Source organism: Dermacentor silvarum, chromosome 4 (genome assembly GCF_013339745.2).
Source record: "Dermacentor silvarum isolate Dsil-2018 chromosome 4, BIME_Dsil_1.4, whole genome shotgun sequence".
Classification (NCBI taxonomy): domain Eukaryota; kingdom Metazoa; phylum Arthropoda; class Arachnida; order Ixodida; family Ixodidae; genus Dermacentor; species Dermacentor silvarum.
In genome coordinates, this window is record NC_051157.2 from 52,057,857 (window position 1) to 52,083,215 (window position 25,359).

At 43.9% G+C, this 25,359-nt stretch overlaps 1 protein-coding gene across 9 annotated transcripts in view; it reads right to left on the reverse strand.

Moving 5' to 3' along the window:
- Window positions 1-25,359, reverse strand: part of LOC119450028 (transcription initiation factor TFIID subunit 1-like) — a 69,585-nt gene that overhangs the window by 34,442 nt on the left and 9,784 nt on the right. For 5 of the 9 annotated variants that reach the window (XM_049665593.1, XM_037713369.2, XM_049665592.1 and 2 more), the window contains 11 exons: window positions 23,882-24,022; window positions 23,401-23,488; window positions 23,105-23,200; window positions 22,161-22,270; window positions 21,913-22,041; window positions 17,790-17,981; window positions 14,528-14,620; window positions 11,549-11,839; window positions 9,186-9,359; window positions 5,046-5,236; window positions 304-418 (listed from right to left, as the gene is read on the reverse strand). In XM_049665593.1, the coding sequence (XP_049521550.1) occupies window positions 304-418; window positions 5,046-5,236; window positions 9,186-9,359; window positions 11,549-11,839; window positions 14,528-14,620; window positions 17,790-17,981; window positions 21,913-22,041; window positions 22,161-22,270; window positions 23,105-23,200; window positions 23,401-23,488; window positions 23,882-24,022 (1,620 nt within the window). The remainder of the gene's footprint in view (window positions 1-303; window positions 419-5,045; window positions 5,237-9,185; window positions 9,360-11,548; window positions 11,840-14,527; window positions 14,621-17,789; window positions 17,982-21,912; window positions 22,042-22,160; window positions 22,271-23,104; window positions 23,201-23,400; window positions 23,489-23,881; window positions 24,023-25,359) is intronic. The other 4 variants (XM_037713374.1, XM_049665595.1, XM_049665594.1 and 1 more) reach the window with 2 other exon arrangements.

Below are 25,359 nucleotides of genomic sequence, written 5' to 3' on the forward strand. Positions count from 1 at the left end.
TACTAAATAGTTTTTTTTTGTACATTGATCACAGTCAACATTAATCGGCACATTCCAGTACATTGAAAGTTGTGGTCCAGTGTGTATGTATGCAGCAGGAAACTTGCAGTAAATTTTATTGTTAAATTACAATTACTATTACTCTCAGTGAAATTACTCTTCATGAAATAAATCATTATCATTAGACTGAGGTGGCTGCGAAAATCTACGGGCGTGCGCCCCAGCACAATGCGTTTCAAGTTTCACCAAGAAGGTTGGCTGTCAGGACAGAAAAAAACCTCTGAGATGTCAAATTGAAAGCACCTGCAGGAAGTCTCGGACAAAGTTGTTTGCCCGCTTAGAGTTTGGACCTGGCACTTCAAAAAGTGGTAGCTCCTGGCCAACTGTGTAGATCGTCTCAACTTCTCTGATGTAGTAACTGAAAAGAGAAAGAGAATGCTCCATGTATCCGCACTTCAACTCAGAATATTTGCTCAAGGTGAGAAAACTCTACGCTCTAACTTCCACAGTGTGGCCGCGATAGAAATAAGTTACTATCCTTTTGTTCATTATTCGAAGCAAGATTTGTTTTATGCATATCATGCCAAACAATTGCGGCAATAATGTTATGATTTGAGGCAGTAATAATTTTTATAGTCAATAAAGCAAGAGGGACGATGGCAATCAGGAAATCACATGACCATTTTTTTTCTGGTATTTCATGGCCCAGTGCAGAACTGCCAACAAACATGATTTCTCTTTTTCTATTTTATGAAGATAAAGTGCTACCATGTGACTTGCTGATAAAAAGTCATGACAGAAATGATTAACATGTGTCTCCACAAAAACGAATGAAAGCACACGGTAATACCGTATAAATCGGAATATAAGTCGGCTCAGAAGATAGGTCGACCCCTGACCTTGACTTGGCCAGACGCCAACTCAGAATGTGCTAAAGACCACTATATAAGATGAGGGGCAACTTAAGCAGTACTTATTTTCTGGAAGAAATCTCGACCTATATTACGATTTATACGGTATTATGATGTGTTTGTACAAGTTTTCAACACCTTACAAGACTTGTTTCAGAGTCATTGAGAAGAATACAAAAAATGCTCGTAAACTAGTATTTTATCAGAAAACCGTCTCCAATAACCCTTTTATACAATTTATTCACACACAGATATGTGCGACAGGTTCACTATATACCTAAAAACAAAAACGCTGCCAAATGGGCCATGTTTAACCCAGTTCCAAGGTCAATCATTTTCATATATATTAATAAATACAGCTAAACCTCGATATAATGAAGTATTGAACTTTTTATAACTTCTTGTCCATAGAACACCATGTATTTTGAACCGCAATATAACGAAGTGTGTTTATACATGATTTCAACATAATGAAATTTCACTGCTGCTGTGAAAAAATACCGAGACAAATGGAAACTTTCGCAGAAGCAGATGATCAAATGGTTGAATTACAAGCGGCTGCTTGCGAACACACCTCTCCAATTGCATGCTGCATGACTGAGAGTGACCGTTAAGATGGAGCAGCGTCGTGTTCCACATAAAGACCAAGTGCAATAACATGCTATTGCACCCTTCGCACTGTATGCTTTAGGTGCGAGTGAAAGCATGAGAAGGTGAGTCTAGAAAGATGGTGGCTTGATGAGCGCTGTCTTCCCGCGCAAGCAAGGGAAAAGGAGAGGAGTGAAGCAAGCTCGTGGTAACGTGATCAGGCGAGGGCGAGAGGGTGAATGGGCAGGTTGACGCGCATCTCCTTTTCTAGTGTGGCCATGGCTGCATATGGCTATCAGCGTGGCAGAGCCCATACACAGCTTGCGCACCTTGTTCTAGACGTAATCTGTCATGTGTGCAAATACTGGGCAAGCTGAGATGGTGTAGCATCGTGCGCTGTCTTCCCGAAAGTTTAGCGCTAGAGGTTGCATAATCTCGAGTTCTGGAGACGTGTTGAAGTGAGAGATAGATGAAGTATTCGCTCTACACCTACTAGTGCTTTTTATGATAGCGTCGTCTAACTGCGGGTGACACTATCAGGCGCGGAGGCGGAGTGGAAATGAAAGTATGGATGGCTTCGCTTTGACCGCCAATGTGAAGATGTCGTCAACACAGCACGAAAGAGTACCTTTCATTGTCGACTCTCAAATTTACCAAAATATATATATTTTTTCTCATTCAAGTTTGGTTTTTCAGACTGCATGATAATTCAACAAATTTTGTGACACCTTCCATGTAATAAAAATCCATCAGCGACTGTAGTTATTTGCATAAAAGATCAACTTTCAAGATAACGAAATTTCAAAATAACAAAGCAAATTTCAGGTTTTACCGACTTCGTTATATCAAGGTTTAACTGTATGTATAGTCAATGTACGATTTTTTGCACTCCCTAGGGGCCGCGAAAAAGTCAGAAAAAAATGAATCCATGCCTTTTACCTTTTTGCCTGTGGCAATTTGAGCCCCCAAAGGCTCAAATCGCCACAGGCACGTCTGAAATGGCTCTGAGGCCTGCTGGTACACTTATTAGGTGTATCGGTGCTCCTACTGTGACAGGAGACGGTGGGTGCACGCATGTATAATTAAATAAGTACTGTGTCCCATGCAGTGACGCACCGACAAGGGGGGTTTCAGGTGTTGTAACACCCCCTTGAGGCAGAGTTAACCCCCTCCCCCCACGCGTACAGCCCCACCAGTCCAACGTGTACCTTCAGTGCTCTGTTCACATTGTCATTACAATTAAGGAGGTGGCTTGAGGTCGATTTTTCCTGATTTACAAAAACACTCTATCACTGTCTTGCATTTATTCATTCACTCTTAAATTACTTGGAGTAAAACGCTGAAGAAATAAACATTGTTATCATCCTTAGTGTCATTATATTATTATAATTATTAGGCATTTTATTTGCAGTTGGATTCCTCTGGCTAAAGTAAGGAAATTGCATCTTATGCAAAGTGCTTGCTTCCCCCCCCCCCCCCCCCCACCGCAAAAATTCACCCCAGCCCCCTGGCAGAGATCCTGGGTGCGCTACTGGTCCCATGACAGTTGCTCCTTGCCACTCTAGGTAAGCTTCACCGCAATACATTGCATATGCTTCACCTAGCAACATCGCTGTACTGTGGCGAAGCTGACTTTTGGGAACGCGCATTATGCAACTTGTCCTTACTGTGCGTCTCACCATCGGCAAGGATTACAAAGGCGGAGTTGGCGCCATTGCTGACAGCGGCAAATTACTTAACTGAAAAACACGGCACCGAATAGCAAGAGGCTATGTAGTGAACGTCGAACCAGCTAGGCCTAACGTTGCTGCAGTGGTGGCTATGGCTACCGGCGGATCTGTGTGCGAGAGTGCCGTTTCAAGGCGGCAAGATAGTCAAAATGACGGTGGTGGTGGCTTCGATTAATGCCGTTTCTGACCTGCAGTCACAGCAAAGAGTCCTGAAAATTGGACGGCGGAGGGCTTTTGTGTCCAAAATTTCAGACGTTCTTATACAGTCGAATCTCGTTAATTCGAACAGGCATAATTTGAACTTCCAGTTTATTCGAACTGACGCTGTGGTCCCGTCAAAGTTATGTGCATTCCAATGGGCGAAAACGCCCAGTAATTCAAACGCGAAAGCATTTGTGACGGTTAATTCGAACATACCGCGCACCGACAATGCTTTCAGCAGCACGCCGAATCCCGTGGCGTCGCCTCCGACCGGCATTGCTCCAAAAAGCTTAGGCGAGACCCCTCAACGCCGCACGAAGAAAAAAAAAAAAAAAAAAAAAAACAGAGAGAAAAAGAACCGCGGCAGAAATTTCACTCTCTCAAATGGCAAGGTCGCCATTTGTGCATCGCGCCGGAACACGCATGTATGTGCCGACGTCTCAGCCAACGCTGCGGCGCAGAGGGAAGCAACAGCGGAGGCCCAGTCTGGCCAACGAAACTGCCCACGCCGGCCAACGTGTCGCTTCAACGGCAGAAAATGAAACTTCGGGGAGCGGGCTAAGCTGGCGCCGGGCCGGCGGGAGCGGCGGGCGGGCACAAAGGTGAGGGAGCTACGAGGGAGTTGACAGGGAGCGTGAGGGGAGCCACCAAAGCCACTGCCACCGAAGCGACGGTGGCAGTGCTGAGGCCAAATCTGCTTTCCTGCCGCCCTCCTCCCTCACCTTCGACGGTTCCCGCGTGCGCCCATCGCTGTGCCGGCGCCGCCCGCTGAAGTTTAATTTTCTGCCGTTATCGGGAACACGCTATCGGGAAGCGAGCGTTGGCCGACGTGGGCAGCTTCGTGGCCCTCGCTCGCTATGTGCTTGCGCGCCGCAATATTTCACGACTCGCACCATTCGTACATCGTGCTATGGCGCTCTAATAGTTCAAAAATAAGTCCTTTCTTTAATTCGAACTTCTTTTACTTCGAACAAACTTTCAGGCCCCTTCGAGTTTGAATTATCGGGATTCAACTGTACATTGACTCCATGGGGTACGTGGCAGTGCCACGAAGGCGACCAAATTATCGGGCATGTCCGAAAAATCGGTCATTGGCTATATTTGCACACCATCCCACCAAAACGAAAATATAGCAGACTGCAGGAACCATGTGCAGTATAATGTCGCTGATATGTTCCTGGTCCATAAAGCTTATTGGTTTGTGTGCTCATTGTGGAGAAAACAGCAAGCGCTCTTTTTGGATCGTGGCACGTGGATCATATGCATTTCTTGGACAATGCATTTTGTTTTCAAAACATAATTAGGGCCTCTGGTTTTGAAGAAATAAGATGGCTAATGAAGCTTTTGACACTGTTCAATGCTTATGTAATGAGTAGGATGGATAACCGGCGGATCCATTAGAGTTACAGAATGGATACCAAGAGAAGAGAAGCGCAGTCGAGGACGGCAGAAAACTAGGTGGGGTGATGAAGTTAGGAAATTTGCTGGCGCAAGTTGGAATCGGCTAGTGCAAGACAGGGGTAATTGGAGATTGCAGGGAGAGGTCTTCGTCCTGCAGTGGATATAAATATAGGATGATGATGAATGCTTATACCAAACTACATTCAATACTCACTGCTGCCTGGTACGTATGACAAGGAAGTCTGTGTCTGGCAGGTTGTGTTCATATATAGGTGCTCGGAAAAGGTTGTTCTCAAAGGCCTGCAAGCTCTGGCCAGGTGCCAGGGAGCCCAGGAAGGGTGAGGTGTGTGCGTAGGCCGTCTCACCATACTTGTACTCAGGTGCCCCGCTATCCTTGCCTGGCCGCTGCATAGTGAGACAAGGTGAACTGGTCATTCTTGACTGAAGGCATAGTACTTGCATGCAGTATGGTACTACACTAAGGAGGAGCACAAAACATAAAAAGACCACAGCGTCGAGTTGGAACCGAATTTCCGTAGCAGAACATCATCTAGGATAGGGCTAGTTCGTATTTGGAAAGAATGGAGAAAAGCTAAAGATCTATCTGGTGTTCATGTTCGTGTGCATATCACATATTCTGCAACACATAGTACTTTTTTCTTGTGCACTAAAAGAACTCACATTTATGCATGATATAGTGGTCATCGACAGCAAGGACAAGTTTGTGTGTCGTGAAGTTGCTATTGCAGAGCAGTTGTACCATAGCTGCAGCCACGCTACTGCTGTACATACATGACTGAAATGTTATGGTTGTGCATGCTATCATGCACATTTACATTTAGACAGCAGCGTCATGTCCCGCTTACTTTTCACACTGCTCATGCATGCACAGCTCCCCATACGAATTCTGGGGACTGAGCAGACCCACGCCATTACTGCCTGAGCCAATAGACACCTCATAACTCAACATCAGGTACAAAAGCATGCTGCCACTGTGATGGTAATTAATGAGAACTTGCTGTAAAAGCACCTATAAAAAATGTAATGACCATTTTGATGCATTGTAAGCAGGGGTGTGCGAATAGTGATTTCTAAGACCGAATCGAATACAAATCGAATAGTGCCAGAAATGAATTGAATATTTTTAGAATAGTTTTCAAATAATGAATAGCCGTTATCACAATTAATATAAAATGATGTTGACATCCCAGTATTCTTAAAGTTAGAAAGTTTCTGTGATTAGATAATACGTTAGGAAGTGTTTATTAAAAGCACAAATAGAGCATTGGGAACAAACTAGTTTTTTTTTTTTTTTGCATGCACAGGGTTCTTTAGAGAGTGCAAATGATTGCTGTGCAGGCTGTAAAATCGGGCTACCTAAGTGACGTAGTCTGCTCCACTACGCAAGGTCTCATGTTTTATGTCTATACTATGCCCGCAGGGGTGATTATTTACCATATTGTCGCTCCAGTTTTATGTTTGATTTAGTTTACATTTTGATATATTCGAAAAGTATTACAAAAATATTCACCTTTATGAATAGTGACTATTCGATTCGAAGACCGAATCGAATAGGACACTATTCAATTCATTATTCGAAAGTTTAGAATATTCGTACACCCCTAATTATAAGCATATTACAGTAGAACCCCGCTGATATGTTTTTCACAGGACCGTAAAAAAAAACCGTAAGAGCCGGGAAATGCAAGAGCTGGGAACCAGGAAAAATTTAGAAATGGGAGTAGTGTTGAACTGCACATAATATTATTTCAATTCTTACGTGTGAAAAAAAGCCGTAGGTTCGCCCGACAGCCGAAGTATCGATTGCGATAGCAAATTAGTAGACAGCTAAACAAAGTAAAAATAGTAGTTTTATCGTCCGTATAAACTTGTTAACATTCGCTTATTAACTATATTAACAAGCATGGTATCAGCGCCCACAGGCAAACATGAACAGATCACACTCGATGAGCGCGGACACGCTGGCGTGAGGAATTTAAGCACCGCTGCAGAAGCGAGCGAAGTGACCTTCGTGCTGTTGTCTATCGCTTCAACGCAAACTTAGCGCTGAGAACACACAGCACGCACAAAGCTACGAGCCGCTGACGCGCCTACACTGCGTAGACTCTGCCCCCAATGTAGATCGCTTTCAAGATACGGCCCGCGCGACCGCGCACCGCCACGCAGTACGCAGTAGATGCCGCTATAACTCCCCTCTCGCTCCCTCGCCGGTGCCTCGAGCGCAATGGAAGAAGGCGCGCTTCCTCCCTGCTTTTCTTTCTTTCGCGCACGAGATTTAGACGCGGTCGTCGGCTCCCCGGCACGCTTTCACTCGCACATACAGCATACGGCGCGCCGCGACAGTGTTATCGCCCTTGGACTTTATACGGAACATCTATAAGCCAAAGCCAATTTTATGGCCGCAACGCGTCATAGACACCATCTTTAGATAGCAAATACAGATCTCAAGGGCCATGCTTTTGCTGGCGGAAATGGAAAATGCGTCATAAGTGTCACCCCCGGCACTTTGGCTGACCAATGCCATCGTCAAGCAACCAAGCCAAGCGAAATGAAAAGTCAAAATAGCCGCTCGGGCCGGCGCGGGGTGGCAGTTCACAACGTATGTGCGGGAACGGTCCCACAGTTGCGACGTAACAACGGGGTTACGAATGCATTGGGTTCTATGGGAGCTGTGCCGGGACCGGCCGAAAACGACGTAACAGCTAGGAAAACGCAGCACCCGGGAACGTAACAGCGGGGTTCTACTGTATAAGGGGTGCAAAAAAAAAAAAAAGCACTCCAAGTAAGATAAGGATGAGAATGCAGGCTTAGTGATGAAGATTTTACAACACAGCAACTGCCACATAAATAAGAAATGCCAACAGCCAGCTTTTGCTGTCACTGCATGTTTTGTTTGTAAAGGTAGCACCACAAAAAAAAAAAAAAAAAATGCTGAATGCTTAACAGTCCGATGTTAAAGAAAAAAAAAAACCCATGAAAGTCAAAGACAGGTTTGCTTTTAACTCTTTCTCGCTACAGAGGGTGCATTCAGCACCTCTGTCCACTTAATATTCCAAAGGCAGGTGGCAATTGGTTATATTATTTAAACTATGCCCGTGGCATAGTTAACAATTTCAAGGACATTGTTAAACTGAAACAACTGTAGAGAAGTTGCCTGTATACATGCTGCATGAATTGAAAAAAAAAAGGGGGGGGGGGGAGGGGGGAAGCTTAGTTGTGCTTTCACATTTGCCAGTATGTGTGACATTAGTGTAAATAATTTTCAGTTGCCGAGTTTCGGGGCTACAGACATATTTAGTGATTGGTAACACAGTGAAGTACTCTGACATTTGCATTTCATGCAAATGCAAATGCACCCTATGTCCTCTCAGTGCACCCTCAGTTATATGAACCTTGCAAGAACAAAGTACTACAGCACTGCGATAAGCTACTTTTTGTGACAACTAAGGAGTAAACATACCAAATTGGTTGTCACCTTCAAAATCTTTTGCATAATTTTTCCTGCATTACTACACTTACACATAACTTCAATTATTCTGCTTATACTGTATTTTGTAGACCAACCACAAAGCAAGATAACTACTTTCATCAGCACCGACACAAGATAACAATATAACGTATTTACTTGTATCTAACGTGCACTTTTTTTCCGATAAAACAGGTCCAAAAATTGTGTGCACGTTAGAATCGAATACGACCATAAATCTGCATTACCATATAGCCACTGGCATTTCAAAATGGCCGCCACGCACATGCGTCGAGCCTAGCTACTCTCTAGCCTAGCTACCGCAGCTTCCTCCGTGTACTGCAGTACACGTGCTTAGGCAATAGTCTACAGTATATATTCACGTTCTCTGGCCGTCTGTATTCACGTTCTCTGTATTCACATTCACGGCTGATAAAACTGCTATCCTTACTTCGTATAGCGGTCTACTAATTTGCTATCGCATTCGATGCATTCGCCTTTCGGGTGAAATTGGGACTTTTTTTTTATTCATAGCAACTTCAGTGCATCAGGAGGAAATCTGTTTTTCCAAATGACAGAAAGTTGTATTTCTGTTTGAAAGCACGAGGTGCGTGGTACTGTAAATGCCTTTTTTTTTTTATGTCGTCACGGAAAACGGGTGTGCGTTACAATTGAGTAAATACAGTATCTCTGGCATGCTAGAAGAATTCAAACACAGAAACTCTACTTCTCTGACATATTTGGACAATGTCACAAACACTTTGGGTAACCACTGAAGAGCTTGCTGCATCATTTAGAAGATTACAAAGATTTAAAAGCAAGGAAGTAGTGTAGGAAACTGCCACTGGTGGCAGAAGGGGTGCATACCCTCTTGTAGTAGTTCTTAATCTTGGTGGCCATGCCCACTTGCATGACTAGTGGAGGATGCTCTTCGGAGTACTCTGACAGGATCACCTCCCCATCCCGACCTGTCAAGTCTTCAGCAGTCCGCATGAAGAACATTTCACCACCACCAGAAGCTTGCCGCTCTTGTTCTCGCATCTGTTTACAGGGAGAGGAAAAGGTGCCAGCAGTGACTCACTAGGGTGGCATGCCAGTCAGTCAAATACACGGCAGCAAAAGTAATTAGGTTGCATTCTCACTGCACTTCTAGTCCTTCATGCACGTACAGGGTTTCACTCGACTTATACAAATGCTCAAAGCTCATCATAATGAACACAAGCTGTGAACTATTTTTTTTCTTCTAACAATCTGCACTTGAATGGCAATGTGATACCCTAAACCTGTACAAGGGATATGAAACAGGCAGTAGTGCAGTAAACTTCCAATAATCAAACTCTGGTTAATTTGATTTTTCGGTTAATTCGATCCTGACCGAAAGTCCCGGCCCGTGCCCATGCAATTATATGGGCCCAAGTTTTTGTTTTTTTATCCAAAAATTGGCCTTCGCCAGATAATTCAAACTTGATCAGTCAGCAGGCATGTGCCTGACCCCTATAGCAACTCCAATAGCGACCCCTTCAGAGGCAGCGACTGTCCCGGCGGTGCTTAGGGGACAGTTAATGCGTTGAACACACGTAAAAAATAAACATCTCGTTGAAAACATCTATTTTTAGCCTACCCAGGAAGATTTTCAAGCAATAACCGCAGCTTACAATGTCTGATTACAGTATTTACTTGTTGTTAACACGCGCCTTTATTCTTTTTAAAAGGAAACTGGGCCAAAAATTGGCTGTGCGGTGCAATCGCTTACGAAACCAAAACTGCCTTCGCAATGGTCATATACTTCACCGCATAACACAAATGTACTGCGGCGGAACTGACTTCAAAAAAACTATGTGGCAAAGCTGACTTTAGAATCCGGCCTTCTTTGTGCAACAATATTTTTCTTGCGTTACATTTCTACTTTGTTTAGAACCTTTAATGTCATTCCTACGTTAGTTTTCTACTTTGGACACATTAAGAGTGGGGGCGCGTTTGATTCGGGGGCATATTACAATAGGGCAAATACTGTCAAATGAACCAGCGGTACGTTTCGGTGTTCAATTCGGCGTTTTGGCGTCCAGCGGTGTGTTGCGTCTTGTTCAATTCAACCCCGCTAGGTTATTCACTCAATTTCGTCGGTCTGTCAGGGTCTAATTAACGGAAGTCAAGTGTACTAAGATTTATTGATTAGAGCATAAATCGTCAAGAAACACACATTGTTGTGCAGTAGAGAAATGTCGACTAGACAGACAAATATTGTAAGCACATTTTACAAATATACACAGTTAACCTCGGGTTTGCCATCTGGATTTGCCTTGAGGGAGCTCAGCACATAATATGCACTGCTATACAGCAACTTATGCTTGCAGAGTTGATCCTCTGTTAGATCATTATGCTCGTGTTTTCTGGAGCTGTGGTCAATGACTCAATGACTACCTATTGTGTTTACTTGCAACTACAGATGACACCAGTTTGGAGATATGTGCCATCAAATTTGCCGTAAAAATGCACTGTTGTTCCATTTACTTTTTTACCAAAATGCTGTTTTTTACATTGAAGCACAAAAGTAACTGGAACGCCTATGTATTTCATCCCACACTTTGGGAAATAATATCTCGAAACAGGTGTCATCCTGAAAATTCATTTCAAGTGGATGCGTCATGCAAACTCACCGGCTACAATTCGTAAATTGCAATATGTGTCATAAAGTAATTAACTGAGAAGTTAATTAGTCAATTTTTGTTAATTAGTTGAATATTTGTTTCCATTTCTCGTGCTACTAATGTCCGCCTCTTCGAATAACCCAGCTCAACGATAAAAATTATGCTACCTTCCACAGGCCGGACGGCTGTACGAGCTTTCGCCAAGGGCACCGTTTCGGAGCAGGTCGTGCGCATTCTACGGGACAAGGACATCAAGTCGCACACGATCATCTGGTTCCCTGCACACATGGGGCAGATCAAGGGCGCCCCGCCCAACCTCAACGAGTCGGCCCACAGAGCTGCGCGAGGAGTCGTTGACCGCGTAGCTACCGGGTGGCGCGACGCTGAGGTTATGGACAATCGGGACCCTCCCTCCTCATATAACGAACTTACGAAACATTTTTACATGGGACGGAGACGATATCCTCCGCCACATAGGAAACTAAACAGACCACAGGCGTTGACGGTGTGCTGTTTCTGCCAACATGCTCCAGAAACAGCACACCGTTTGTGCATACGGACAGGCGCATTCAGTGTGCCCACCTTGGCTTTCTTCTTGATGTGCTTGAGTAATGGTATGACGCCATGTGGTCCAGGCTGTGCCAAGGCACCATGTGAATAGCGCTTCAGTGTTGGTCGGTGGAATGACCGTAGCTTGAGTGGCCCCATGTGGGTGGGGAAGAAGGGAGCACGCAGCTCGATGGCTGGAATTGAGTGCTGAATCAGGTTGCCGCCCACGTTTGGCTTCAGGGCAGAGTCCTGTGTCAGCTTGGGGTTGTAGAACTCATCGTTGGATATGTTGTATGGGTCTTTCTCCATCGTTTGCACAGGAGGCTGTGAAAAACGTGGACAGAAAAATGTCAGCAAAAGTAGTTTTCTTCAATGTTACAGTGACTACTGCTCATGTCGCCCTGCAACTTGGTGTGATGCAACAGTTATACCAAAGCGGAATACAAAGCCAGACTCATTACGTACATTTACTCTGTTCTAATGTGCCCCTTTTTTACTGAAAAATATGATGGAAAGTTATATTTGCATTTATTCAGAACCGAGTACAAAACCAAGCCGTTAGCCACACCCGCATCATTGGCATCAAGCAAGCACAGCATTCAGCACTTCCTGCATGTGTTTTTCCATATGAAGAGACCTCACAAACTGGGCCATCACCACATTCGTCCTCCGAATTCACTGAATGTAGGTGCAGCATGATAAAGCAAGAAAAGCCAAGGCATGTGGCCCTTATGTGGCTACAACAGCATGCTCGCCAGAAATGGCATGTTGACTAAAAGTACCTCATTGATAAAAGTAATGTTTTGCAAACAATTGCTACAACTGGTCATTATTCAGGCAGTAGTTAGGAGATATCATTGATTAATCACTACACCACTTGTAATTTGTCAGTGTAGTTATGCTGCGATAAACCAAAAATGATGGATACTCGTATGCCACTTAGAAGCCAATGGATGGGCAAGTTCTGATGCTCACATGTCGTGAGTGTTTCTCTGTTTCATTTTAACCCTTTAAGTGCTACGGATGAGTCTTACTCAGTTACTTTTTTTTTTTTTAATTAGTGCTGATGATGAGTCTGTCTCATGTATGGATTTGGACGCTCTTTCCAAGTGCCAATAACGAGCTGGGCTGGTCCGATCCGTTTTGACGTTCTGGTGAGTTCCCTCTTTGCCCACTGGGGAGCCTACAGACTCTGTTCGTCTAGGTTCGTGGGGGCTGCTACTCGCGTGTTGCTGCGCCCATTGCGAAAGCACAGCTTTCATTTGATTGAGTCATCAAGGTTTCAAGATGATTTGATTCTGCATGAAAGCATTGACAGTGATGGCAGTGCATGCTGTGCTATATAGTACGCATCCAGTGACTCTGATGTCGCCGACTATGACGATAGTTCTGATACGATGCAGCAATGAACTAAGTAAGATGGATGGAATGTACCGCCAGCACCTAGATTTGTGTATTTTGTGACACAAGTTGTGAATTTACTACCCACATTTCATATATATTTCGATATTGCAAGAAAATTTGCTATCCAGATGTCTAATAAAAAAGTTTTCACTTTCTGAACACATTTTGGGATTTTTGGCCAGCACCATAGAAGGTTAAATTAAAAACTTTCTTTTTGCTTTACTGGAGACACGTTGACATTAAAGCGTGTATGCCCACACGAGAAACTATACTGAACCAACACATTAGATAAGAGGATCCATTAGAAACGGGTAAATATGATAGGATAGGATAAAACAATGACATTCACAGTTTTTCCTGCTTGCAGAGTATTCTCTTAATGACACTGACCTGCAACATGCAAAATCTGCTCAAATGACCGTCTTAGTCTGCCTCTACAAATAAGGGAAAGACAAATGTACAGTTCTAGAAGCAAAGGTAGCATAGATCACACAGTTCTGCAGCAAGTGACATTGCTGCAGCCCCTGTGTGTGGACTGCCGTACAGATATCCATCGGACGTATTGGTTGTTTAAATGGGTATGAGCAGCAATGTCGCAATCCCGACTTCACCTATTTAGAGCGATAATCCCAACAATGCACTGAAGGTTATTTTTAATGAGTTGTGTAGTGAAATTCCAATAGAATTTTTGTTATGGTTCATTTAGTGCAGGTTTGGCACTGTTTTCTACTAAAATGTCATTTTGCTGCAAGACATTGCAGAAGTTCAGCCCTAAAAATGGCATATGTGCAGGGTTTTTCCAGAAAGTAGTAGGACAAATTTTTTTCTGCCAAAACATGATGAGGGAGGGGGATGTTAGTGCTGGTTGGGTGTCTTAGCTACGAGCGCACCAGTGGCCAGCCGTCTCCAAGCCTTGACGGAGTGTAGATCGAGTTTAAGGTAAACCCCTTTCAAGGTGCCTTGTCATCTGCACAATTATTCGTTTGTCAGAGCAGCGTTACGCCGTGAAGTTTTGCGTCAAACTGGGTGAAACTGCGAGTGAGACCCATGCCATGATCAAGACTGCTTATGGGAGTGATGCCATGGGTCGATCAAGTGTTTTTGAGTGGCACAAATTGTTTTGGGAGGGACGAGAGCAAGTTGGAGATGAGCAACAGTCAGGATGCCCTTCATCACAAAAATGCGCCGAGCCACATCGCCTTTTCTGTCAAGGACTTCCTGACCAAACATGGCATCACACAGCTTCCCCAGCCACCCTACAGCCCAGATGTTGCTCCTTCAAACTTCTTCCTCTTCCCCCGACTGAAAAGGGTCATGAAAGGACGGCACCACAGCTTGGTCCGGGCCATTCAAGAGGCCCTAACGAGGGAGCTGAAAAGCGTTCCAGTTTCTGCATTACAGGGAGCCTTCAGTGTTCGGCAGAGTCACTGGAAATGCTGTGTTGATGCAGAAGGGGTATATTTTGAAAACAATTAAGTCGATGTGTCAAAATTGTGAATAAAGTTTAAAAAAAAATTCAGTCCTTATTACTTTCCAGACAAACCCTGCATACCCTATCAAAATTCTTTTTCACGAAGAGGGCAATAAAGACAAAGCAGAGACACTTACCGGGCTGGGAGGTTCAGGCTCAGCGATGACACCCGCTTTTCCCAGGAGGATCCGTGACTTGCGCACCATGTCCTTGCGAATGGAATTGAACAGCTGCACCACCAGTTTCGTTACTACTAGCCACACTACATGCCAGTGATAACAAGAACAAAACATGCAGAAGTAAAAGCATATCTCCAAGTCACCACGCTCCTATTCATTTTTAACTTAAGAGGAAGCTTTAGCTCGGGTCCAACTCTGTTGCCGCCTATTCAAATATATGTATAATGCAGAAACGCTTCTTTCTTCTTTCTGGGGTTTTACAGTGCCTAAACCAGTCTTGATTATGAGGCACGCCGTAGTGAAGGGCTCGGGATTAATTTTGACCACCTGGGGTTCTTTAACGTGCACTACAACGCAAGCACACGGGCGTTTTTGCATTTTGCCTCCATCGAAATACGGCTGCCGCGGCCGGAGTTCAATCCCACGATCTCGTGCTCAGCTGCGCAACGCCTTAGCTGGCTGCGCCACCCCGGCGGGTATTGTGCAAAAACGCTTTTCTGAGATAACCACAGATCCGATTTCATTGAAATTTGTTGCATTTGAGAGAAATAGTTAAATTCTAGTGGCTGTTGGCAGCACAATTTTGATTTCAGGCCTGAATGTTTTAAAAGAAATTTACAAAAACTCGTAAGTTTGAAAAATATAGAAGCACAAAGGTTACAAATTTGTAGCTCTGCACCAAGGACAGATGGCGCGGTTCTGTAAACTGCATCCATTAGAGCATCCAAAGCAGACAAATTTGATATATCAATTCATATCTTGTGTGAATTAGTTACATTGTTTACAAGGGTTTTGCATAAGTCCTACTCATATATTAGTGGTCTATTTGAGAGCAAATTATAATACATCAATTTTGCTCACTTTAGATGTACTATTAGATGCAATTTACAGAATCGCGATATTGTTTTTCATTTACGAGTTACAGAGTTGTAAACTTGATAGCTTCGTTTTCTGAAAATGTTTGATTTTCAACAATTTTTATTAAAAAATTAATGATCTAAATTGAAAATTCATAACCAACAGTCACTAGATTTTAATGTTTTCTTTTAAATGCAACAAACCTCATCAAATCTGGTGCAGTGGTTGCTGAGAATAATGATTTCTCCTTTCTTGTGTATTCAGATAGAAGCCCCCGGGCTAAAGCTTCCTCTTAAGTCATAATTTGAAGCTGCACATGGTTGCATGTGGCCTAGGTGGCAATGACATACTATATGAAACACTGAATTTTATGCTATGGGCTCATATAAAGCTTTTCTGATGTGGGTGTGCGATACAGAATGGTACACCCTCGTTCACATAATCCTTTGCACAATAATAAATCCCAACTCACTTCGTACTAGTCTAACCTATGAAGATATGACAGTTTTTCTTCACATGCTCTTGGAACTAAACCTGAAAACAGCCTACCAGTAGATCTGCCCAGAAACATGCAGCGCATGGAAACATGCCACAAGCTCAGGAAAAGTGACAAGTTTTCGTGATTTGTCACAGTGCAATGCCGAGCACTATGACAGCACAGCTGTGAGGATGATATTAACTCTCCATTTCCATGATAAAATAGGCTGTGGCTGATCTTGGAAGCCATCTTAAGCACCACTGACCGCAAGTCAGTCGTCACCTGTCTCAAACTACTTGTCAATTAATGTCCCATTTAGCAATTCATACACATGAAATTCCAGTAAGAAGTAGTGCCTGATTACACTCTGTTTAAGGGCTGCACAATCAAGTAAGCAGCAAATAACTGTAATCACACACTTGCTAATTTTTCATCCTGCAAAAATGACTGCTTAGCTTTTATGCTCACCACCTCAATTCCTGCTGAATACCTCTGCTGAATACCTGCTTAAATCATACTGCTCCATTGCCCTGTATGCTCTCTAGCTGATGTTCCTCTAGGGGTGCCATTTGCTGAAGTAGCATTTTTGCTTTAACCTTTGGGCAGTAACCTTACAGTAAGGATGAACATATCCATAGCATAGCCCCACTGAGTAATCTTGACTCCTTCTTGACTAACTTCTACATGAACGCCGCCTTTTGATTCTGCCACAATAAACTAAGAAGTTACGTAAATCATACTAATGGAACACTTAATGTGCAGGAAGAGGTTATACATGCAAATGAAAGAACATGAAGCACATGCAGGAAATGAAGAGCGAAAGGTGGTACACACACACACACACACATGCAAAAAAAAGAAGAAAAGCTGCAGATTGTGCAAAAGCAAGCCATCTACATAAAAAAGAAGACAGAGACCTTTAATATGTTACCCACTGCAAAACTTTCATCAGAAAGAAGCCTTCTGGGGCGCGATCTTGTAAGCGTTCCAAAATGGAACGGAGGCGTTCCATTTGAACGCTTACAAGATCAATTCAATTGACGTTCCATTTGAACGTCAATTTGAACGTCGCAGTTGAAATTGACCAATCGTGTGCGGCTCGATGGAACGGAACGCCTCCGTTCCATTTTGGAACGCGTACAAGATCGCGCCCCTGATTAGGTGAAGCGCATTTCATCAAGAAAAATAGGAGGCAGAACCTAAATCTTTATGGCAGCTCCCATTAACGCTGACATACAAGAATTTTCAATAAGACACATTATCGCCAGTATTTAGTAGGAGTCCTAGGCACCCATTATCTATGAAGGCTACCTTCTTTCTGACTTCCTCCACACTGTACTATATATATATATATATATATATATATATTATGTGTGTGTGTGTATGAATTTAATCATTAAGTTTCACCTTTTATAGGATACAAACAATACAAAGTGCCTCAATATCTAGAGCTGCCTAATTGTTCAAGCGTTTATTAAACCAATTGTATGGTTTCACAATATGGCTGAAAGGAAGCTTTAAGCTTTGGGCACCTGATTGAATGCTGGAGCTTAAAAGACAAGAATATCTAGATGTTATAAAAATCAATCAACATCTTCCTTAGGCACCACTGTCCATTCTAGAGCGGCAGTTTTATGCAGATGACGCCTTTTGTCCTTTGTTGCCCCATACATTTTTTGAAGCTAGCCTTTTTAAAACCTAGCACCAATGCTGGGGACGAGCTTTATGCCTACTCTCAAATGTTGCATTTTTCTGTTCTGAAGTTAATGGGACACTTAACATGCGTGAACAGTTTTGCAAGTGGACAACAAAGCTGTATACCACCGCAAAGGATGCAAGAAAGACATGCACACACAAGCAGCGGGTCCAGCATGCGAAGCTCACGTCGGCCGTGACATAAGAGCGGCCGATGGGCACAAAAGCAGAAGCCGTGCCACAAGCTTTCGGTGCCTGCAGGGGAACAGGCATGCGACCACAGGAGGGGCCAAGACCCCCAGAGCGTGCCGGGTGAAGTGCACAAGGAGTTGATAGGGCAGTCACACCTGACGTCACGGAGACAGAGTTAGAGCCCAGAGCCTGGATGAAAGCACAGCAGTGGCAGTGACGCAATTTTCCCTAAGGCTTCTCTAGTGCTACTGCTTCATTAGCATCGTGAACTAACGTTACAGTGAAGCATAAAAGAACTGAGCAATGAGGGTCCTTAAAGTATCATTACAGCTGCAGTGGCTTAGCGCATGGGTTCTCAAAGTGGGTTCCGTGAAACCCAGGGGTTCCGCAGGCCCCTCCTCGGGGTTCCGCTAGCCACGGATAAATATTCCCTGGTCCCGCACATGCCAAGTCCGCATTGCCATAGTCATCAGCGGAAATCACACGCCAGAACGCTTCGTGCCTAATTGTGCCTTTAAAGCCTTTATTCTTGCGTTTATCACCGCGCATAACACCACGTTGGTGACTGGCCACGTGCCTTCATAACTGCACAGTGGCCATCCATGATTGCGTCAATACCCACCAAGGTTTCGTTTGCAGCGGTTGTGGCAAACAGTAGTTTCGTTTGACTGGGTGCACGTGTCGGGCGCGTGCCTTGAAAAATGTGTAGTCGCCGTCTATGAACACGGTGGTAGTGCCCGCGGCTTCGTCCGCAGTTGTTGGAGCAAACGGTAGTTTGTCTTTGTGCGTGCGTCGGCCGCGGTTGCGGCAAACAATAATTTCGCTTTGACTCAGTGCAAAGATGTAGAGGATGAAGTGCACCGTCTACATCGCAATGGACGGGCAATTTGTTGGCGACCAGCTCTCTGGCTAAAAAATTTCAAGCAGAAACTCCTCCAAGAGTTGTCCAAGTATGCACAATCATTGTGCCACTTGCTCATCTTTACGCAGCCGAGTGTCGTTATGACACTTGATCCTGGCCAGTACAGACGACAGCACTGCGGAGGAGCAAGGTGCATTGGCAACGCACGCGAAGTACTGCAGATGGCGGCGCCAAGTGTGCTGATGACGTTCCGATCACCATAAGCCGTTATCGCTCCTTAGCTCCTTGTCCATCCGTGCAGAACCATTATGAACAGTGATCAAATGACTCAGGCGGCAGCACAGACCAATCAAACATACTCTGGCACGGCCACGCGGACCGTATCTTAAAAGCAATCTGCAAAGCGGACAGACAGTGCTGACTGCTGATAACTCCACGCGTTGTGTTTTCGCCGCTTTGTTTGCGTTGAAGAGTCAGGCGGAACGAGGGTAAAGTCGCCCGCTGCTGCGGGCTCTATCTTGAAAGCGATCGTCTTACGCGAGGGGCGGACGGACGGACGGACGCACGGACATTTTCCTCGTTGGGAAAGCATAGACATGCTTAAGCATTTAAAAATAATGTATGTGCGTGCGGTAGTGAAAATCATGCCTGAGATGAAGCGTCTCGGCTGTGCTGCGAAAGAAGTCGCGAGGGCTTCGCCGCTGTGAGCGCTAATCAGATACCGAAATGACGAGAATTGCAGTTTCTGCAGTGCTTTTGTACAAAATAGAAACAGGATTTGCCAATTAATTCAGTACATAAAAGCGGGTTGACGTGATAGGCATTTGTTTGTTATTTTCTTTATACCTGCGATAATTCGACATTCGGTTAATTCAAATTCGGACATTTTTTTCGGTCCCGTGAAATTAAAATTAACGAGGTTTTGCAGTACGCAAAGTAGAGTCGGCATTAATTCTAAGACCTCTTGTGATGAAAGGTTATAAGTCTCCCCGTGCGATATGCTCTGAAAACTCATCCTTTCTCGTCATGCCTTGGTTGCGATGCTGTCTTGTCTTGGCTCATGACGATTGCACCCAATATGCACCACGTGCGATGCACGTCGCCATCAAAATAGCCCGTCTACCACCACTGTTGGCCCCAAACATGTTGCACGCTACGCCTAGCATATTTACATGGGGGGGCGGTTCTTTGGGACCAACATGCTTGAGAACCCCTGGCTTAGCGGCTACAGCATTTCGCTACCGAGTAGTCGGTGGCGGGTTTCATTCTTAGTCGCAACAGCTTCAATCTAATAGGGATGGTATGAAAAATGTTTTGTGTGCTTAGATTCACGCACACATTCAATAACCAGATGGAGTAAAATTAATCTTCAGTCCTCCACTATGGCATCTGTCAACCCCTTGTGATACATTGTGATGTTAAATACCATCAGCCAATTAAACTCAATCGAAAATATCATGTTAGCATAGAATACGTGACTGTGAATATGATACTGAGACCGACCTTTAGATGCACAAGAAAATGGTTCAGAAATAATAAATTAATAATGAAATAAATGTACATTAGCCTAGCCAGAGGTTCTAAGAAAAGGGAACTGTTTATGCACAAGTGGCAAGGGTGTCCATAAACAATGCATCTGTTCATTTTGTTCATTGCCTTTGCTGAGCCCTTTCTTACTGCCACCATGGCCAACATTAGCTGAAAAAATTGAACACCTTTTGTCAACACCTTACTATGATGCTGTGGTAGCAGCACACTGCACTACTTAGCCGTCTAGGTTCATGGGGAAGCCCAATCATGAAATATTGTACAGCATTTAAAAGGCTGGCTCTCTTATAGAGCTCAGCTGCATGGCGGTTCCTGAGCCCAGCATAATAAAATAATAAAATATAAATTGCTACATTATACTCTCAGCACGGTTCCAGAATAGCAGCTGTATCTTCAGACTGAAAATAACAAAAAATCAGACAAGCCATTACATTCGGCAAGTACAGTTATCCTGCTAGGCTGCTTTGATAATGAATCCCAGTGTGTTCACCATATTCTCCATTATTTAATTACAACAATGTCTTTCTTTTCTTCATTTTTAAATTTTATTTCTGATGGTGTTTTACTAGTTCACATTCTAATGATTGCATGGGGCCCAGCTGAGAAGGCCACATGCAATGTGCCACGAAGCTAGCTGGCAGATAATTTGTGATTTTCTCAGAACTGCTGTTGTAGCTCTCAGAAATACATTCTTTTCGGCTTACCATGTCCATGCTATATGTGATGTGTCACAAAGCTGCATAACCTGTACAGAGTTGACCAATATGGTCCGCTTCCAATAAACTGTATGCCCAAACTACATGGACCTTTAGCTTCTTCACAAAGCCTGAAGCCTCATATATTTCTTGAGGCAATAGTACGCACTTTTTGCATCCAATATACCCAGTAAATTACGCCAACAAAGGCACTTTAAGGTTGTCCCGGCTAGCTGAAAGTGCACAGTGCATTCAAGTTATTAATTCCAGAATATAAAAAAAAACACTGCCTAAGCACTCCGTACAGATGGTTAACCAGCGAAGCTGAAACGTGCGGTCCCGGTGTTTAGCAGTGGGTTAATCCTGACGCTGCATTGAAGCATTTCTCAATCATTGGTCACATATTTGTGTTTCTAGTGGAACGCAAGCGCCAATGGCAGGCGGATGCTGCTAACCATGACGCCGAGCTAACTCGAGATATCGAATGCATGCGACAACGGCGAGCCAAGGAGCCGACGTTGCGGGCAGAGTAGGTACGACGCAGAGAACGATGTCACTAACGGCGTTGCCAATGGCGTGCGCTTGGGTGCGACGACGACGTAATTGACAGCGCAGCCAATGGAGACGTTTAGCTAAACATGGGACGAACGGTTTTTCGTTTCGCCTAGCCATATACAGCTTTCGCTGTAAAAACATTTAATGTAAAACAAACCAAGGCAATTTATGCCCTCTCTTGTGCGAACCATTGCTCTTTGTATTGACATTCTGGTCAATGCCCATAAAAGCCTTCCTGTTTTCAGGAGCAGGGAGTAAAGAAATCAGCAACCCTTAAGGCCTGTTTCATCTGTAATATTTAAATGTACTTTACGAAAGCTGCCTTTACCAAGACAAGGTTGCTTTTCCCATGCATTTTGTAGGCTCAACCCTCCCCTCCCTTTTCTTCTCCACATACATACACTAGCATGCACACACGCACAAGATTAATTCTTATAGGAACACAGAAACATAACTTCACCTTTTTCTCTTTCACTGGTTCAGCATTTGCAAGAGAATTCGGGTCTGGATCATCAGGCACACCCAAGATGATGTTCTCATCATTAGGATCTAAGGTCAGAATCTGTGGCTCCGGCTTCTTCACCATGGCCTGCGTTACGAATGAGGAAACAGCCAGTAGCTCGCATCATTCAGCACAAATCTTGCAGTGTGCAATGTGCCCAAGATGAATCAGCATGCAGATTGTTCAAAGGCTCATAAAATGCAGACCTGTGCATCCCAGATGACTTCGTCTTCCCAACAGCCATAAACGAGTTCTTCGTTTTCGACAGGAAAGATGGAGTACCACGTGTCGTCTCTGTCATCGCCTGGTTCCGACTCTGCATGTAGTTTGCGTGTGGTCTTAGTCAATAATATTTGCGATCTGTAAACTTGTTCTTTCTTTGCTCTTTATTTGCCTTCTTCCTATCTTCAACTTCTATCCTTATGCCCTCCTTTATAAATGGTAGGCAGGCATTGTGCCCCTTTCAATGGCAGTTGCCTGCTCCCTCCATTATTTCCCTGTCTGTCCATTGTATGTATGTTTTCACACTGAATAATAACTGCACCCTGAACACAGGCTTGAGTGCAAACAAAAAAAGGACGAAATCACCAACTGCACGAGTTGGCCTAAACTTACAAGTGAATGGTTGTGCATTAGATAATAATTCCGATGTAAGCATTTAGTGTAACTTAGCCTGCTCTTATGTAAATTCCCCTTTTAAAACACAGCACATTCTTGTTTTCCTTCATTCCGTGTTTCAAAATATAAGCCTACTCTTTATTGGTTGGTCAGACAAATGCTAATGTCATCACAGGATTTACAAATCCTGTGTACAAGACACAGTTCATGTAGCCATAGCCCTAGTGTGCATAGCCATGTAAGCCATAGTCCCCATGGCTTAGCCTTACATGTGTCAGCAGGGTTCCTCTGTAATGTAGTTTTATCCAATCCTCCACCACACTTCCAACCAAAAGCACACCCTGCATTTCATGCTAACAGAGGCTGCCCTTCAAATCTACCCTCTATGTGCCTTTCTTTGTGCTTTCCTTTATGTAATATTATATGGTTGCTCACTTGTGCCATCACCAAAGGAGAGTTTCTCAAATGAGCAAGCAAACTTTCTGAATGTTCCAATCTTCGAAACAGAAAGGCATGAGAAAAGGGCACTCACTCTGCAGTCCAGACTTCGCCCCTGCCTTGGCTAGCATACCTTGAGACATGCCCTTCTGAGAGGCACCCAATAGGGCCGCTCCAGAGACACTTTTGGCTGAAACAAGGAGAGTGTATAATGACTGCACCCTCCTTTATGATGCAGTACAAATACTGATAAAACATCTGAATGCACAGAACATTAAAATGAATGTTAATAGGGTTTTGAAAGAATATTTCACTAGTGCAAGCTCTTTGTTTCTCTTGAGCATCCATTTAATGTATCAAATGGACATCACTGAATGCAACGCAACGCACCTTGCTGACTAAATGCTGATGCTGTTCGATTGAGGATTGAAGGAACCCAGCCTGCTGCATTGTTCTTATTGTTCAGCTTGGCCAAAACCTGCATATGAGACAAGGGCTAGAGAACCAGATGCATGCAAAAAGACAATGGTCATAACTGACATTATGGCAGACTGCCTTTGATGCAGTCTGGCATATGTCCGTTAGGAGGACGTTGAAAACCCGTTTGTTTCCGTGTTGACAGAAGCCCCCCTTCATTCAGTGGAATCTAAGCAAAGGTCAACAAACTGGACAGCTCATCGAAAAACTCAACCCAAGAGAATCTCTAGCATGATGTCAACTGTGATTTCCCTATTCAGATTTATGGGAAATGAATACCTCCATTGGGTAATTGCTGTACCATTTTGAATGAAATATGTAGCATTCAAGAAGAAAATATCACATTATATAGTGAGTGTTACATGAGTAAAAACGGTACATATGCGCTTCCCACCTTGTGTTTGATATCTTCTCCATTCCAGATGACATCGTCCTCCCACTGAAGCTGTGAGACCATGAGGTAGGCATCGTCAGGAAAGTCTTGCACTTCCTTCAGCTGCATTGTATGTGGATACTGGTCCCTGTCGTCACACTCCTGCCAACATCAAGGTGAGAAAGTTTGCTGTAGTACGTAGCCCGAACTGACGACAAGACGATGAGCCTACACTTCGGTTACCACTCCTTATTTTCGAGCTCCCCGTGTTGCTGAATGAGACTCTGTCTGTCCACCACCGTACAAACACCCCACACCCGCCAGCCCCAGTACTGAAACCTCGTGCTCTGTCCAGTAACTACTACAGTCCCCTGTGCCACACTTGCTCCCTCCCTTGGCGTTTCCCCTAACTTCTCAGAGGTCCGCTGGCACCGCCACTCCCTGATCACAACATTATCACCTGCCACAGGATGTAAATTCGAACGAATCATTCAGTAACATTATCAAAACAAAACAAACAGTTATATGTTCCTTTGTGTTGTTTGTAGAACTGTGCCACCACGGCGGGTCACCGTGACAACCTGTCCGGTCACAAAAGCTGCAGCGGGGATTGCATCAGAAATAAATAATTTCGGGCCTGTCAACTCATGCTGCAGTTCTTGGCAGTTTATCTCCGCAGAAGTGCAGTTTAAAAGGCGAAGACTGTGACAGCAATGTGTGGACAATATGGCAACATTAGACAGGTATTAGGATTTTGGCCTACTTCAATGGGTGTGCTTATGACTGGTCCAGGCATGCCGATACCGCCCTTCTCCTCACACAATTTGACGCAACTGAATTTAAAAAAAAGTGAGGTGAAATTATTTGCTCGCTGAATGAACATACTGGTAATTGCTGCACAAATGCGTTTTAACATCTTGCTTATTAGACTGTTACTCTGAGAATAATATGTCACAAATAAAACACCGAGTGATGTAAAATTTTTGTAACATTGATGTGTTTAATCCTGTATAGACGTGTATGTCATTGAAAGTGCTTATTCAACAACACGTAGCACTTCTTGATAGGCCACTCAGGCAGGAAATTTGCATTATTTCATGGGTGCTTTTCGCAAGCATGGGAATGAACTGCTTTTGAAGGCAGCGACAGTTTATTCTTATAGACACTTGTCAACAGCATGACGAGAACAATTAATCTCGTTAACTGGTTAACAAAGAGTAGTAAGGCTGTCTGCACTTCAAACAGCTTACCATATTTGCATGTAAATAATGTGACCACGAATATAACATGAGGGGGGACTTTCAGTTTCTCAGAAAAAGTTAAAGAAATAACAATTATAACGCGAAGTAATGCCGCAAAGAAACAGGAAATTACACATAAAAGTGGGTGGGTGCCTGCAGGACTTTATTCATCGTTAATGCGAACTGACATCGCAAATAAAGCGAAAGGACGAGTTCTGACATCGATATAACTGTCGGCGAGAAGAGCGTCATTCTTTG